This window comes from Pristiophorus japonicus, chromosome 9, assembly GCF_044704955.1.
Source record: "Pristiophorus japonicus isolate sPriJap1 chromosome 9, sPriJap1.hap1, whole genome shotgun sequence".
Taxonomy (NCBI): Eukaryota; Metazoa; Chordata; class Chondrichthyes; family Pristiophoridae; genus Pristiophorus; species Pristiophorus japonicus.
This window is the reverse complement of record NC_091985.1, coordinates 136,787,481-136,804,925: the sequence shown is the minus strand read 5'-3', so window position 1 is coordinate 136,804,925 and position 17,445 is coordinate 136,787,481. Positions and strand designations below refer to the sequence as shown.

The 17,445-nt window shown below is 43.9% G+C and overlaps 1 protein-coding gene across 2 annotated transcripts in view; it reads left to right on the top strand.

Annotated features, from left to right (window-relative positions):
* Positions 1 to 374: 374 nt before the first annotated feature.
* The window catches only part of crls1 (cardiolipin synthase 1), a 74,357-nt gene continuing 57,286 nt past the window's right edge, over positions 375 to 17,445 (top strand). Inside the window, exons 1-2 of one of the 2 annotated variants that reach the window (XM_070888786.1) lie at positions 375 to 1,020; positions 12,814 to 12,951. In XM_070888786.1, coding sequence (XP_070744887.1) covers positions 556 to 1,020; positions 12,814 to 12,951 — 603 coding nt within the window. In that variant the 5' untranslated portion in view covers positions 375 to 555. The remainder of the gene's footprint in view (positions 1,021 to 12,813; positions 12,952 to 17,445) is intronic. The other variant, XM_070888785.1, reaches the window with a different exon arrangement.

Here is a 17,445-nt window from a genome sequence, read left to right as displayed (position 1 = left end):
ACCTTGGCCCTAAGCTCTGGATTTCACTGCCTAAACCCTCTCCGCCTCTCTTTCCTCTTTCAAGGCGCTCTTTAAAACCTACCTCTTTGACTTGCCCTAATTTCTCCACATGAGGCTCGGTGTCAAATTATTTATCTCATAATACTCCTGTGAAGCGCCTTGGGACGTTTCTATGCTGTGAGAGTTCACTACGTTCGAGGCACTATATAAATACAAGTTGTTGTTGTATGTGCTGTCACACTGTCCCGACCTGACGAACTCTGTTGTTGGCCATCCAGTGCAGAGAGGACGGCCCCAGCGACATCAAGGCGCGTCGAGCTGCCGCACCCCTTTAAGTGGAGATATTTTAGTCGGCTGAAAGCGTGTGGTGGCCTGCGCCTTTAAGTGGGTGCTGGCTGAGGTACGGTCGGGCCTTTCCCCCCCCCCCTCCAGCCCGGGTCACGGTCACAGAATGGTCAGTGGGCAGGGGTGCCGAGAGAGGCGGGCAGTGGGCGGCGGCCGCCGCCGGTACTCGCACTGAGCGTCAGCCGCTCCCCACCCTCGGGGGCCCTCAGCATGTTCCTGTGGAGAAGCCGCCGGGCGATCAGCAGCGTGGGGCGGGCGGCTCACCGACCGCTCAAAGTGAGCGCCGCCAGCGGTCAGGCGGACGCGGGGCTTCGGACTCGTCCTCGGCCAGGCCCGAGCGGGTCCCCGCCCTCGCCTCAGCGGCGGGCCTCCGCCCAGCTCCCCGGTGCAGGTGGCCTGACTCTGTCCCTGTCCTTGCCCCTGACCCACCCGCTGCCCGGGGCCGGTTGGAGGCGCCTGCGGCCCGGCACCAGCCCCTGGTGTTGTGCCAGCCTCGGGCAGCGGGCGGCCTCAGCACCCGGGCCTCGGAACCGGCCCGCCGGCGGCACTCGCGGCTACAGAGCTGGGAAACCGGCCGCCAAAAGGGAAGCTGTCGAGCCCTGCAGCTGCCAAGCCGGAGATGAGGGAAAGGACAGCGCCGCCAACAGCAGGGCGGCCGCCCGCTCCCCGGAGCTGGTAAGGGCCGCGCGTTACACCGCCCGCCTCACTCTCACACCCGGCGGCACACGGCATCTGCCCGGGCTGCACTCGGAATGATACTGTGTCGGCATCTGAGCTCAGCCAACAACTCACTCAATTGCCCTCATTCTCTTACTCTCTCCCACTCAATTGCTCTCTCTCTCTCACTCCCACTCAATTGTGCTCTCACTCACACTCCCACTCAATCGCCCTCTCTTTCCCACTCGATTGCTCTTTCTCACTCATTCCCACTCGCTTGCTCTCTCTCACTCTCACTCATTCCCACTCGATTGCTCTTTCTCACTCATTCCCACTCGCTTGCTCTCTCTCACTCTCACTCATTCCCACTCGATTGCTCTCTCTTACACTCATTCCCACTCGATTGCTCTCTCTCACTCATTCCCACTCGATTGCTCTCTCTCACTCTCACTCATTTCCACTCGCTTGCTCTCTCTCACTCTCACTCATTCCCACTCGATTGCTCTCTCTCACTCTCAATCCCACTCGATTGCTCTCTCACTCATTCCCACTCGCTTGCTCTCACTCTCTCTCTCACTCACTCATTCCCACTCGATTGCTCTCTCTCACTCATTCCCACTCGCTTGCTCTCTCACTCATTCCCACTCGATTGTTCTCTCTCTCTCTCTCACTCTCACTCATTCCCACTCGATTGCTCTCTCACTCATTCCCACTCGATGGCTCTCTCACTCATTCCCACTCGCTTGCTCTCTCACTCATTCCCACTCGCTTGCTCTCTCACTCATTCCCACTCGCTTGCTCTCTCTTACACTCATTCCCACTCGATTGCTCTCTCTTACACTCATTCCCACTCGATTGCTCTCTCTCACTCTCACTCATTCCCACTCGATTGCTCTCTCTCACTCTCACTCATTCCCACTCGATTGCTCTCTCTCACTCATTCCCACTCGATTGCTCTCTCTCACTCATTCCCACTCGATTGCTCTCTCTCACTCATTCCCACTCGATTGCTCTCTCTCACTCATTCCCACTCGATTGCTCTCTCTCACTCATTCCCACTCGATTGCTCTCTCTCACTCTCACTCATTCCCACTCGATTGCTCTCTCTCACTCTCACTCTCACTCATTCCCACTCGATTGCTCTCTCTCACTCATTCCCACTCGATTGCTCTCTCACTCATTCCCACTCGCTTGCTCTCTCTCACTCATTCCCACTCGATCTCACTCATTCCCACTCGATTGCTCTCTCTCACTCATTCCCACTCGATCTCACTCATTCCCACTCGATTGCTCTCTCTCACTCTCACTCTCACTCATTCCCACTCGATTGCTCTCTCTCACTCATTCCCACTCGATTGCTCTCTCTCACTCATTCCCACTCGATCTCACTCATTCCCACTCGATTGCTCTCTCTCACTCTCACTCTCACTCATTCCCACTCGATTGCTCTCTCTCACTCATTCCCACTCGATTGCTCTCTCTCACTCATTCCCACTCGATCTCACTCATTCCCACTCGATTGCTCTCTCTCACTCTCACTCTCACTCATTCCCACTCGATTGCTCTCTCTCACTCATTCCCACTCGATCGCTCTCTCTCTCTCACTCTCACTCGATCGCTCTCTCTCTCTCACTCTCACTCGATCGCTCTCTCTCACTCTCACTCGATCGCTCTCTCTCACTCTCACTCGATCGCTCTCTCTCACTCTCACTCGATCGCTCTCTCTCACTCTCACTCGATCGCTCTCTCTCACTCTCACTCGATCGCTCTCTCTCACTCTCACTCGATCGCTCTCTCTCACTCTCACTCGATCGCTCTCTCTCACTCTCACTCGATCGCTCTCTCTCACTCTCACTCGATCGCTCTCTCTCACTCTCACTCGATCGCTCTCTCTCACTCTCACTCGATCGCTCTCTCTCACTCTCACTCGATCGCTCTCTCTCACTCTCACTCGATCGCTCTCTCTCACTCTCACTCGATCGCTCTCTCTCACTCTCACTCGATCGCTCTCTCTCTCTCTCACTCGATCGCTCTCTCTCACTCTCACTCGATCGCTCTCTCTCTCACTCTCACTCGATCGCTCTCTCTCTCTCTCTCTCTCTCTCACTCGATCGCTCTCTCTCTCTCTCTCACTCGATCGCTCTCTCTCTCTCTCTCACTCGATCGCTCTCTCTCTCTCTCACTCGATCGCTCTCTCTCTCTCTCACTCGATCGCTCTCTCTCTCTCTCACTCGATCGCTCTCTCTCTCTCTCACTCGATCGCTCTCTCTCACTCTCACTCGATCGCTCTCTCTCTCACTCTCACTCGATCGCTCTCTCTCTCTCTCTCTCTCTCACTCGATCGCTCTCTCTCTCACTCGATCGCTCTCTCTCTCTCTCACTCGATCGCTCTCTCTCTCTCTCTCACTCGATCGCTCTCTCTCTCTCTCACTCGATCGCTCTCTCTCTCTCACTCGATCGCTCTCTCTCTCTCTCACTCGATCGCTCTCTCTCTCTCTCACTCGATCGCTCTCTCTCTCTCTCACTCGATCGCTCTCTCTCACTCTCACTCGATCGCTCTCTCTCACTCTCACTCGATCGCTCACTCTCTCTCTCTCTCTCTCTCTCACTCACTCCCACTCGGATCGCTCTCTCTCACACTCACTCACTCCCGCTCGATCGCCCTTGCTCCCGCTTGATCGCCCGCGCTCAATCGTGCCCTTTCTCAATTGCTCTCTCACACGAGCAACAGACATGGGATCTGCCCAAATCTCCATTCTTTCTGAATGACATTGCTTAACTCGGCATCTGTGCTCTTCCAACAATCATACTGTCCCACTCAATCGCTTTCTCTCACTCTCGCTCGATGCCCCTCTCTCGTTCGATCACTCTTGCTCAATCTTTCCCACCCTTGTCGCCCACCTGCCCCCTCTCGCCCTTGTCGCCCTCTCTTGCTCAGTCACTGACTCACTTCCATAAATTCCTTGGGCTTATATTTTCCTCAAGTTGTTTTTAAAATCCTAAACTCACTCCAGGGATACAAGTGCAGCAGTTGAGGACTTTGCTGCTGAAAAACTACCGCCTGATTTTCAATGTAGCCTGTACAACAGCTGAAATTTTTAGTTTTAAAAATATTGCAGTACCGTTAGTGGTTACGCATGGTGTTAGTGGTTAGACTTGGGGCTAGTGGTCAGGGTTAGTAATCGTTTTTGTTTTTATTATTAGACGCGACCAATTATTTTGACTACCTATCGCACGTTGTTTGAAATTTACTTGATAGGGGCTGAACATGCTCTGATTTTTCTGGAAGAGCTGATGATGTGGTTAGTCAGTCTTTCATAGAAGCAAAATAACCGCAGATTTTGTTATAGATACAGTTATGTAACGTATGTTAAGTTTACACTTGCTTCCTTTTCGCATCTCTTTAGTGGATGTCCAGTAGGCACTTTTAAAGGGCCTGAATTGTTGAAACGGCATATTAGGCTGTGCACATCTTTAGTTGGAGTTTTCAGCTCCCCGCTCCATAGTGATCTATATTTGCACCATTGATCCATTAATGGTGAGGTCAGTAATGTATCAGAGGCATCATGGGCTTTGTGCCCAATGGCTTACCCTGCTTGGTACTAGGTGGGAACTGATGCCATAAGTCAGATTGAGTTGTGGCATTGGGAGGTAAGTGAGCTGCTCCTTCTGAAATCAACCCAAATCAACTTAACAAAAAACTTAAATACAGTTTCAAAAGAAAACTTCTTGAAAGGCTGTAAAAGGTAATCTCCATGTCTGGATGTCCCTGTTGGTGCATCCCCAGTGCTCTGAGTTTACAGGCAGAATCCTCAGTTAGGTATTACAGACAATTTGCACATTTAATGAGTGAAAACCTTCCTGTTGATGAAAGTGACCAATTCCTCAGGTGGAGCCTTCAGCATCACATGGGTCCCATCGATAGCTCCCTACACCAATGTTCCCTGTCATTTTTGGGTGCGTGGCACCTTTTAAGCTTCTGCGTTTGTGCGGGAGCTTTCGATGGCCGTGCAGCTAAACTGGAACATTGCCCTGCACCCTAGGGAAGCCAGCAATCCCATGGAAGTTGATGGATCTCTGTCTCTGCTGCACAGGCATTTAATGCAATTGGATGACCTGCGGAAGATTGCATCAGTCACCTGTTGAATGCAGGTTCTCACATGATGTTAGAGGTCTCTGGCCATGGTGCCTCAAGCGACATGCCTACTTTGCTCCCCCTCCAGGTTGTCCATAATAATCAGGAACATGGGAATGCCCAGTGGATAGACCATTACAATGCTTTTGCCTTCCTCACGCTAAGAAATAGATAGGGGCCCTGAAAGTAATTGCCTTCAGACATTAAAGGTGGTCTGGATGGGAAATCTGGCAAGAATAAACTGCTGAACATGAGAGAATTAGGAAAAATACTTTTAGAGCAATTTCCTGACTGCTAAAATGAGGTTCCAGAACTTTAATGGTTCCTTTGTTAGCCTCACAGGCTGAGAGTCATGTGTTGGCCATAAATCACGTCAATGCCAGGTGAACCACGACAGTTTCCTTGCGGTGTAAATCCAGTTAATTGATGATCACCATTAACTACAATGGAAAACTGAGCAACGAGAAAGGATTCTTATCAGATTTGGTGAGGATAACAGCGGAGAATCAAAATCAATGACATATCTCAGTGACTCTGCACCATGCTGGATTTTTTTATGATTGAACAATGGTCAAGTCATTAATGCATCATTATGGAGCGATGTCCCAGCAATTTCAAGCCCAAATTTGTTTGCAGCCCTGCATCTCACATCATCTGAAAAGCCCTTCAATCTGACTGACTTATAGTTCATATTCATGAGGGAGGAACAAAGCAGAACTCAAACTCTGAACAATGAGAAAAATCTATCATTAAGTTGGTGACCAAACCAGTCAATCACGTGGCATGGGACTGAAGTCACATGTAAGATAGGCTGGCTAGGAGTAGCAGGTTCCCTTCCCTGAGGGACATTAATAAACCTGTTGGGTTTTTACATCTCAATTTACTACATTTTAATACAGAAATCAAATTCATAACTTTCCATGGGGAAGATCTGAACTCTCCTCTGGATTACTAGTCCAGTCAGCTAGTCCACTTGGTTACTGTGTTAATAAAAACAGAAAATGCTGGAAATCTCAGTGGGTCAGGCAGCATCTTTGGAGAGAAAAACAGAGTTGACATTTCAGGATAATGACTTTGTCAGAACTCCTTGGTTGGCATTAAAGGCCTAAAATAATGTTTTGTGTGAATGCTTGCTGCATTTGAAGACCAGGAAGATCATGTGGAGGCACACAGTGGAACCATTGGCTGAAGTAACTCTAATTCATCTTCCAGCTAGGTTTGAATTCATTTGGAAAAGTAAACTGGTTAGTCATGTGAGATTTTACACTGAGAAAATAAGTAAATTTTCTATATAAACAACAATTCTTTTTAGATTTCTGAGTCTATAAACAATATTAATCGGCCATTAGCTCTCTGGTTATCTCTGAAGTAAAATTAAACTGTTCATAATAGATTATGCTGTTGACCCAAAACTCGCATAAGGTGCCTTTTAATGTGGGTAAACGGCCCATGGCATTTCACAGGAGCGTGATCAGACAAAAACTGACACTGAGCCAAAGAAGGAGATAGGGTATTGAGATGGGCAACCAAAAGCTTGGTCAAAGAGGTAGGTTTTAAGGAGGGTCTTAAAGGAAGAGAGAGTGGCGGAGGTTTCGGGAGAAAATTCTAGAGCTTAAGGCCTAGACAGCTGATGGCACGGTGGGGCAAAAGGAGTGGGAGATGCACAAAAGGCCAGAGTTGGAGGAAGGCAGAGATCTTGGAGGGTTGTAGGGCGGGAGGAGGTTAGAGATAGGGAGGGGCGAGGCCATAGAGGGATTTGAACATCTGCAACTTGTTTGAAAATCGGAAATCTTAATAGAATATGAGGGAACACTTGCACAAACAGAAACTCACTGATGCATACTGGCCAATTATACGCACCAGATACACAAAAAAAAATTTCTATGTTAAAGTTATATAAATGCAAGTTCTTGTAGCATCTCCCTTCAGCTGACAGAGTGATAGCTCTGAGGAAAATATGAACTTCAAGCCTAGTATTTTGAGACAGGTAGAGGCCTTCAAGTAAAATCCTTGATGAAGGTATTCTAAAGGTGCAAAATACAATTTTATAGGGACTTTAATTATGTTATTGTGAAATATGTAATCCTTCAATGGTTTTGTTATGTTACAAACCTTATTGTGGGGACTTACTGGGCAGGCTGAGGGAAAGATATGGCAGGAAAAATTGTTCATATTTTGAGTATTTGATTCACTTTCTCCTTGCTACATTTGTGCATAAGCCAATCAATTACAAAATATTTGGATGTAAAAAATGTGTATACTATGCCAGATATGCAGGAAGTGTGAAGCAATTGGTATAATTAATGGAGGTGAATGTAGGCATGTGATGTTACCAAAGTACCAGTGGATCTCCTGTGGCGATGCTCATGGTCAGTCAGGGAGAGATGGCGCATGAAATTAGAACCTTTTTGAGGTATGTTTTGATGGCAAAATTATCTCCAGGTGCCTTTAGATCACACAGATTTAGAAAACAAGAGTTGTTCACACAACAGTACATTGGGGTGTTGTGAGTGATTGACCAGCCAACGAGCCTGGCTCATTAATCTAATCCAAAGAAATAGACCTCTCAGCGAGAGCTGGGTTACTTCCTACCCAACCACAGATAATGCTGTAAGACAGTAAGTACCCTGATGGATAGGACAAGCAGTGGGAGGGTTACCAGTGCTCTGTAAAGCTACGCTGCATGGTTTTAGCTGACTAAATGCCAGCAGTACCTCTAAGCTTTGACCGCTGCCAACCTGAACCCAAAGTCTATGGATTTGGGTAAATGAAGTCCAAATAATTTGTTTTAATATATTTTAATTCAGGTCAAATTGCTTCCACTATAAGTGATAGCCTATAAGCACCCAGTTTTCTGCAGCCTTCTTTATTGGGGAAAATAGGAAGGATGTGTGTACATTTCTCAGTAGTTTAGTTTAGAAATTCCTAAACATGCTGAGAGATTTCCATACATAAGAACATAAGAAATAAGAGCAGGAGTAGGTCATTTGGCCCCTTGAACCTGTTCCGCCATTTAATAAGATCATGGCTGATCTGATCTTGGGCTCTGCTCTACTTCCCTGCCTGCTCCCCATAACCCTTCACTCCCTTATCTTTCAAAAATCTGTCTATCTCCACCTTTAAATATATTCAATGGCCCAGCCTCCACCGCGCTCTGGCAGAGAATTCCACAGATTTACTGCCCTGAGAAGAAATTCCTCCTCATCTCAGTTCTAAATGGGCGACCCCTTCTTCTTAAACTATGTCCCCTAGTTCTAGATTCCCCCATGAGGGGAAACATCCTCTCTGCATCGACCTTGTCAAGCCCCTTCAGTATCTTATATGTTTCAATAAGATCACCTCTCATTCTTCTAAACTCCAATGAGTATCGGCCCAACCTGCTTAACCTTTCTTCATAAGTCAATCCCTTCATCTCAGGAATCAACCTAGTGAACCTTCTCTGAATTGCCTTTAATGTAAGTATATCCCTCCTTAAATAAGGAGACCAAAACTGTACGCAGTGCTCTGGGGGCGGCCTCACCAATACCCTCTACAGTTGTAGCAGGACTTCCTTGCTTTTATACCCCCCCCCCCCCCCCTTGCTATAAAGGCCAACATTCCATTTGCCTTCCATATTACTTGCTGTACCTTCATACTAACTTTTTGTGTTTCATGCACAAGGATCTCCGGGTCCCTCTGCACTGCAGCATTTTGTAATCTTCATTTAAATAATTTGCTTTTTTATTTTTCCTGCCAAAGTGGTTAACCTCACACTTTCCCACATTATACTTCATCTGCCAAATGTTTTCCCACTCACTCAGCCTGTCTATATCCTTTTGCAGATTCTTTGCGTCCTCCTCACAACTTGCTTTCCCACACATCTTTATCATCAGCAAACTTGGCTACATTACACTCGGTCCCTTCATCCAAGTCATTAATATAGATTGTAAATAGTTGAAGCACCGATCCCTGCAGCACTCCACTAGTTAACGTTTGCCAACCGGAAAATGACTCATTTATCCCGACTCTCAGTTTTCTGTTAGTTAGCCAATCTTCTATCCGTCCTAATATATTACCTTGAACCCCGTGAGCTCTTATCTTGTGCAGTAACCTTTTATGTGGCACCTTATCGAAAGCCTTCTGGAAATCCAAATGCACCACATCCACTGATTTCCCCCTTATCCACCCTGCTTGTTACATCCTCAAAGAATTCCCACAAATTTGGCAAACATCATTTCCCTTTCATAAAACAGTGTTGGCTCTGCTTGACTGTATTCTGCTTTTCCAAATGGCCTGCTACTGCTTCCTTAATAATGGACTCCGGTATTTTCCCAACAACAGATGTTAAGCTAACTGGTCTATAATTTCCTGCTTTCTGTCTCCCTCCTTTTTTAAATGGGGGCATTACATTTGTGGTATTCTAATCCGCTGGGACCTCTCAAGTCCAGGGAATTTTGGTAGATTGCAACCAATGCATCCACTATCTCTGCAGCCACTTTTTTTAAGACTCTCGGATGCAAACCATTAAGATGGAGAGTGACACAGTTAATTCAGAGCCTCGGGTCCTGAATTTAACGAAAGGAAACTTCGACGGTATGAGATGTGAATTGGCTAGGATAGACTGGAGAATGATACTTAAAGGGTTGACGGTGGATAGGCAATGGTAGACATTTAAATATTACATGGATGAACTAAAACAATTGTACATCCCTGTGTGGTGTAAGAATAAAACAGGGAACGTGGCTCAACCGTGGCTAACAAGGGAAATTAGGGAAAGTGTTAAATCCAAGGAAGAGGCATATAAATTGGTCAGAAAAAGCAGCAAACCTGAGGACTGGGAGAAATTTAGAATTCAGCGGAGGAGCACTAAGGCTTTGATTAGGAGGGGGAAAATAAGAGTATGAGTGTAAGCTTGCAGAGAACATATAAGCTGTGCAAAAGCTTCTACAGATATATGAAGAGAAAAAGATTAGTGATGACTAATGTATGTCCTTTGCAGTCAGAATCAGGGGAATTCATAATGGGGAACAAGGAAATGGCAGACCAATTGAACAAATACTTTGGTTCTTTCTTCACTAGGGAAGACACGACTGGCCTCCCAAAGGTGTTGGGGGACCCGAGGGTCTGGCGAGAAGGGGGAACTGAGTGAAATCCATTTAGTCAGAAAATGGTGTTAGGTAAATTGAAGAAACTGAAGGCCGATAAATCCACAGAGCCTGATAGTCTGCATCCCAGAGTACTTAAGGAAGTGGCCCTAGAAATAGTGGATCATTTTGGTGGTCATTTTCGAACATTCCATGGACTCTGGTTCAGTTCCTATGGATTGGAGGGTAGCTAATGTAATCCCACTTTTTAAAGGGAGGGAGAGAGAAGACAAGTAATTATAGACCCGTTAGCCTGACTTCAGTAGTGGGGAAAATGTTGGAGTCGATTATTGAAGATGTAATAGCGGCGCATTTGGAGGGCACTGACAGGATCGGTCCAAGTCAGCATGGATTTATGAAAGGTAAATCATGCTTGACAAATCTTCTAGAATTTTTTGAGGATGTAACTAGTAGAGTGGATGGGGGAGGACCTGTGGATGTGCTATATTTGGACTTTCAAAGGGCTTTTGACGGGGTCCCACACAAGAGATTAGTGTGCAAAATTAAGGCATATAGTATTGGGGGTAATGTATTGACGTGGATAGAGAGCTGGTTGGCGGACAGGAAGCAAAGAGTAGGAATAAACGGGTCCTTTTCAGAGTGGCAGGCAGTGACTAGTGGGGTACCGTAAGGTTCAGTCATGGGACCCCAGCTATTTACAATATACATTAATGATTTAGGGATGAAGGAATTGAATGTAATATCTCCAAGTTTGCAGATGACACTAAGCGGGGTGGCAGTGCGAGCTGCGAGGAGGATGCTAGGAGGCTGCAGGGGGACTTGGACAGGTTAGGTGAATGGGCAAATACATGGCAGATATAGTATAATGTGGACAAGTGTGAGGTTGTCTGCTTTGGTGGCAAAAACACGAAGGTAGATTATTATCTGAATGGTGACCGATTAGAAAGGGAGGGGGTGCTACGAGACCTGGGTGTCATGGTACATCAGTCATTGAAGGTAGGCCTGCAGGTACAGCAGGCAGTAAAGAAAGCAAGTGGCATGTTGGCCTTCATAGCGAGGAGATTTGAGTATGGGAGCAGGGAGTTCTTACTGCAGGTGTACAGGGCCTTGGTGAGACCACACCTTGAGTATTGTGTGCAGTTTTGGTCTCCTAATCTGAGGAAGGACATTCTTGCTATTGAGGTAGTGCAGCGAAGGTTCACCAGACTGATTCCCAGGATGGCAGGACTGAAATATGAAGAAAGACTAGGCTTATATTCACTGGAATTTGGAAGAACGAGAGGGGATCTCATAGAAACGTATAAAATTCTGACGGGATTGGACAGATTAGATGCAGAAAGGATCTTAACGATATTGGGAAAGTCCAGAGCCAGGGGTCACAGTCTGAGGATAAGGTGCAAGCCATTTAGGACCAAGATGAGGAGAAACTTCTTCACTCAGAGAATTGTGAACCTGTGGAATTCTCTACCACAGAAAGTTGTTGAGGCCAGTTCATTAGATATATTCAAAATGTGGCCCTTACGGCTAAAGGGGTATGGAGAGAAAGCAGGAATGGGTAACTGAAGTTGCATGATCAGCCATGATCATATTGAATGGTGGTGCAGGCTTTAAGGGCTGAATGGCCTACTCCTGCACCTACTTTCTATGTTTCTGTGTCTAGGGGACTTGTCCACCTTCAGTCCCATTATTTTACCGAGTACTTTTTCTTTAGTGATAGCAATTGTTTTTAAGTTCCTCCTTCCCTATAGCCCCTTGATTATCTATTATTGGGATGTTTTTAGTGTCTTCTACCGTGGTCCAATACAAAATATTTGTTCAAAATCTCTGTCATTTCCCTGTTACCCATTATTAATTCCCCAGTCTCATCCTCTAAGGGACCAAAGTTTACTTTAGCTACTCTCTCCCTTTTTATATACCTGTAGAAGCTCTTACTATCTGTGTTTATATTTCTTGCTAGTTTAGTCTCATAATCCATCTTTTTTTAGTCCTTTGCTGGTTTAAAAAAAATTCACAATCCTCTGGCCTCCCATTAATCTTGGCAACATTGTATGCCATTGTTTTCAATTTGATACCATCCTTTATTTCCTTAGTTAGCCACGGATGGTTCTCCCTTCTCTTAAAGTCTTTCCTTCTCACTAGAATATATTTTTGATGAGAGTTATGAAATATCTCCTTAAATGTCTGCCACTGTTTATCAACCGTCTTACACTTTAATCTATTTTCCCAGTCTACTTTAGCCAACTCGGCCTTCATATCCTTGTAATTGCCTTTATTTAAGATCAGGACACTGGTTTGAGACCCAACTTTCTCACCCTCCAGCTGAATTTGAAATTCAACCATGCTATGATCACTCTTTCCGAGAGACCCCTTTACTATGAGATCATTTATTAATACTGTCTCATTACACAGTACCAGATCTAAGATAGCCTGCTCCCTGGTTGGTTCCACAACGTACTGTTCAAGGAAACCATCCCGGATACACTGTCAGATACCTGTCTGAGCGCACTTCCCCCTACAAAAAAAGAGGCTTTCTTGCTGGTAATCGGGGATATGTTCATATGAAAATAATATATTTCTTATCTTTCTTTGTAGTATGAAAATCCATGGACAATTCCAAACTTACTCTGTATGGCAAGGATTGGCTTGTCACCATATTTGGGCTACCTGATTGTGGAAGAAGAATTCAATCTAGCCCTAGGTCTTTTTACTTTGGCAGGGATTACTGATCTGGTGAGTAACTGTCTGATAAATGGACAACTTTTGTTAAATTTACACCATTAATAACTGCATGCCATTCAAATTTGCTAATAAAGTATATAACTGGCTTTTAAACAAATACTTCTGCTTAGCGCATTACACCACATCGTAGAACACTTAGTAAAATGCATTTTCAAAAACTGATTTTGAAGGATATTGCTGAAGATAATGTCTCTTCTTAAAGAGTTTTGGACTATAAAACTCTTAGAGGAACTTGAGGATTCAGCAATTTTACTTTTGTCACCACGCTTATTTAGCAGATTGATACAATAGACTGTAGGAAAAGTCACTATTTATTTTCATATATTGCTAATCATGCTTTTTGTATGTTTTTAGTTCAGATCAAATTGCTTCCACCAGGAGTGATAACCTATAAGCACCCAGTATTCTGTAGCTCAGAATGCTTCTTCATACAACCCAAGTTTAAAATGGCAAATGCTATTTACCCAGAGTTTAAATAGACAAACAGTAAAATGTAATGTAGACATACAAATCAAAGTGTCACATGTCCACATAACAGTATAGTTAGGCTGACAGTAAAATATAATGATATTTAAACATTTAAAAATGTGCTTTCATTAATTGCTAAGTTTTTTTTAAAAGTTAGATGAGTCATGAACACACTTCCTAAATTCAAGTATAAAATGATAACTACTAATTTATTGCTTAACTATTATTTGTGAACTGCAAATGTTTACATTAAATTGAAAATTCTCCTTCATGTCTATGCCTAAAAGGAGTGGACACAACCAAAAATAGGTCAATTTTGAATTTGAACAATCTGTGTACTTGGAGCAAGCATAATGGAAAGTAGTGGAATCACTTGGTTTATTCTGTAAATGAGTTATCAGGTCCATCTTATCTGTGGAACAAACAAGTCACTCTTTCCCACTCTAATGTTGCTGTAGTGCATTATGTGTTAGGGTCATTCTAAAACTTAAAAAGAAAGAATTGTCTATTGTCTGCCGTCAGAGTGAAAAGGCTTGCTGTTTTGAAAACTCAAAATATTTCGAATTGCATATTAAATTCATGGGACCCCTTTGGCTCCAAAATACTTTGTTTACTTTTGAGCCAGTAGGAACTTTTTTGTTGCCTAATGTAAGCAAATTTAAATGTCTCCTTTTAAATCTGAATTTTATTCAGAAAATTTCAGTTCTGTACATTGGGTTGAATTTAGTAAATACAAGTAGGATTTGTATGCATGGTTTTACACACTATACGGACAGATACTGTTATAATAAGTATGCTGGCTACAATTTGACTGCAGCCTTTTGTCAAATTACCACCTTCCCAGCATTAGTGAAGTGTCTTTTAAAAATGACTGAATATAAAACATTTCATTGTGTTCATTGTGATTTTTATATTTTAAAAACCAGTGTACTTTAACAAAGCATTTGATCCATTCCTGAAAGGAGTCATACAATGGTAGTGGCTTATTAGGTTGGTTCGCGAGTTTGTTTTGTTTCATGCATTTAGTGATGTTTTATTTAATACCATTTTGATTGGTATGCTTTGATTGCTCGTCATAACTGACAAATGCAGGTACAGTAAAGAAAAAAAAAGTCTTGCCTTTCAGGACATCCCAAAGCGCTTTACAGCCAATGAAGCACTTTTTGAAGTGTAGTCACTATTGTAATGTAGGGAAATGCAGCAGCCAATTTGCACATGGCAAGGTCCCACAAACCAATGAGATAATGACCAGATAATATGTTTTAATAATTTTGGTTGAAGGATAAATATTAACCAGGACACCGGGGAGAACTCCCCTGCTCTTCTTCGAAATAGTGCCATGGGATCTTTTACGTCTACCTGAGCGAGCTGACAGGGCCTCGGTTTAACGTCTCATCCAAAAGACGACACCTCTGACAGTAGGTTGTGATTTAAGATGGGTAACCTCAGTACAGGTTGAGGTAGCAAATTAAGTTCTTCAGTCTAAATAAGCAGTTGTTGGGCCTTTTGTACTGTAGGTTTCTAATTCATATCTTTCTAAAGCTACTGCTTTCTACACAACTTTGCCTTGCAAAGACCTGTGATTGAATTACATCTTCGGGCATTATACAAATACTGAAGTTGAAGGACAGATCTTGATCCTATCAAGCAGCATGTCATCAAATAACTATAAGCTACTCTTTGTTTTCATTCTTGCTATTTATTTCCCTTTTAAAACACTGAGAATCTATTTAGTGGGAAGTTAATTTTTAAGAAGCCTTGATGCCCAAGGTCTGAGAAGTCTTCAATATTAGTCCCAGTTACTGGCAGCTGTATCTCAGCTATTTTGAGCTTTACTTCACTCTCTCTGATGAGATTTTAGTTTGGTGTACTTAATATGTGATTATCCTTCAGCCAAACAAAGAACACCAATCAGAATTGAGAAGTTTATTGAAAATGTCTAATTTGATCAAGATTTGCCAGATTTGTAGTTTGGGTTCAAAAATATCCTATATATCTTCCACACTTGCAACTGTTGTTACGCAGTGCGTATAGATAGGAAAAGATGTTTGAGCAGGAAAACTTAGCTAGTCAGACTTGTATAATTGAATAAAAACAGAAAATGCTGGAAATACTCAGCAGATCAGGTAGCAATCTGTGGCGAGAGAAACCAAGTTAAGGTTTCAGGTCTATGACCTTTCACCAGAACTGGGAAATGTTAGAGATGTAGCAGGTTTAAGCAGGTACAGAGGGGGATGGGAGGAAGGTATAGTACTGCATCACTTCAATCCAGTTCTTTAATGATGCAAGATTTCTATCCCCTTGCCAAAAAAAAGAACTGAAATAATTTTTTCTAAATGATTAAATTATTCCACTTAATAATATTTTGCTAGTGCAGTTAGTGAAGCTGTGCAGTAATCACTTTTCTGTATTATTACTTTGTTACCATGCAAATCACAAGTTACTGATGCTGAGTTAATATCATAAAACAGTTAATGTTTTTTAATGTAACATTGTTTTTAGCTGACCTAAAGGAGGATGGAATATAAAAGGTTAGAGTATGCATGCTTTGTTCTGTTTTTATACATAACCAAGTCAATAAAGAACTGACTTTCACTTCAGAGCCCTCAACTTCGAAATTATGAATTACAACATAGTCTTACAGGCACCTTTTTGAAGATGAAATGCTGTTTGTTGATTCAGAATATTTTTTATCAACATCTTCCAGAAACATTTGAGTATCCATTTAAAAAAAAAAATTACTGTCTGAAATCATTATTTTCCTTATGGCCTTTATTTTTGCATTTTTATGTGTTTTCTGTTTAGGCAATAATAAATGAGAGACTTTTAAAACTTTTGGTAAGCTTTGTAAAATTTGAATTGCTCTCTGCAACAATTGCTGCAATAATTCTTTTCCCTGATTTGGAACAAGCAAGGGCATTGTTAAATCCCTGGTTTTGGTAAACTATTTTGGCACTCCATGGAACTGCAACTGAAATAATTAATGGTTAAAAAAACTAAAATATGCTAATAACTTTTTCGTTCATTTATTATTATTGCTACTACATAATAATGGCACCCACACAGGGATCAAAGGAAAGCATCATCCCAGTGATAGTGTGTGGATGTTTATTAGGAAAGCTAATATGAGAGAACAAAATTCATGATTGTCCCTGGTCACTGTCCCTGATCATTATGCAAACACATCTTCAGTGTTTGGCTCATAACATCTAAACTCTTCATTGTTTCAGTGGAGCGAGGATGATTTGCTTTCACGAGTTTGCGGGTGTTTTGATGGGGGACCCGATGTTTCAGTCCTGAGCTCCAGTTGGGGGGGGGCGGAGGATGCCTGTGAGTGGATTTTTTTAACGTGTGGTGACCGTTGCACACCGGCCACCACACAGGCTTGACAGAGCTAGGCCTTTATCCAGTGGCAAGGATTAACCAAGACGACTGGAGACCTGCTCTGCTGCACGGACCTAGTGCACGCACACATATTGCAGTGTGGGCTGGCCCGTGCTGCCCCTGGGCCCTCGGCTCTTCTGGGCCCTGTACCCTCATTCACTGCACCTCCGCCATGATCTCTCACCGCTCCTCCGCCATAAACATTCACTGCATCTCGCTACAAACACTCACTGCTCATCCACCCCGACCTTCCCACTCCTCTGTACCTGGGTCCTGCCCACGCTCCAAAACGGTAACCAGGGTTTTGATGATGTCACCCAGTCGCCCATCTCAAAAACGTCGCACATTGGCGTTACACTGAAAAGCTGGACCAATATCGGGGGCAGTCTAAATGCAAGTAATGATTGCCATAGGCATTATTCACTACTTAAAGGGGGGGTTCATTGATGCTACAGCCCCTCATTCTCAGCATTGTTGGGTGTACAGCTGCCCCAACAACCATAAGAAGGAGGACAAGGAGAAAGAGCACTTATTTACAAATCCTGATGGCTGATCGCCGCCCCAGAGAAGGTTCTCGGATGTAGCTTTGGAGGCATTGATTTTAGCAGTGGAGAGAAGGCGGGCGGCCCTGTA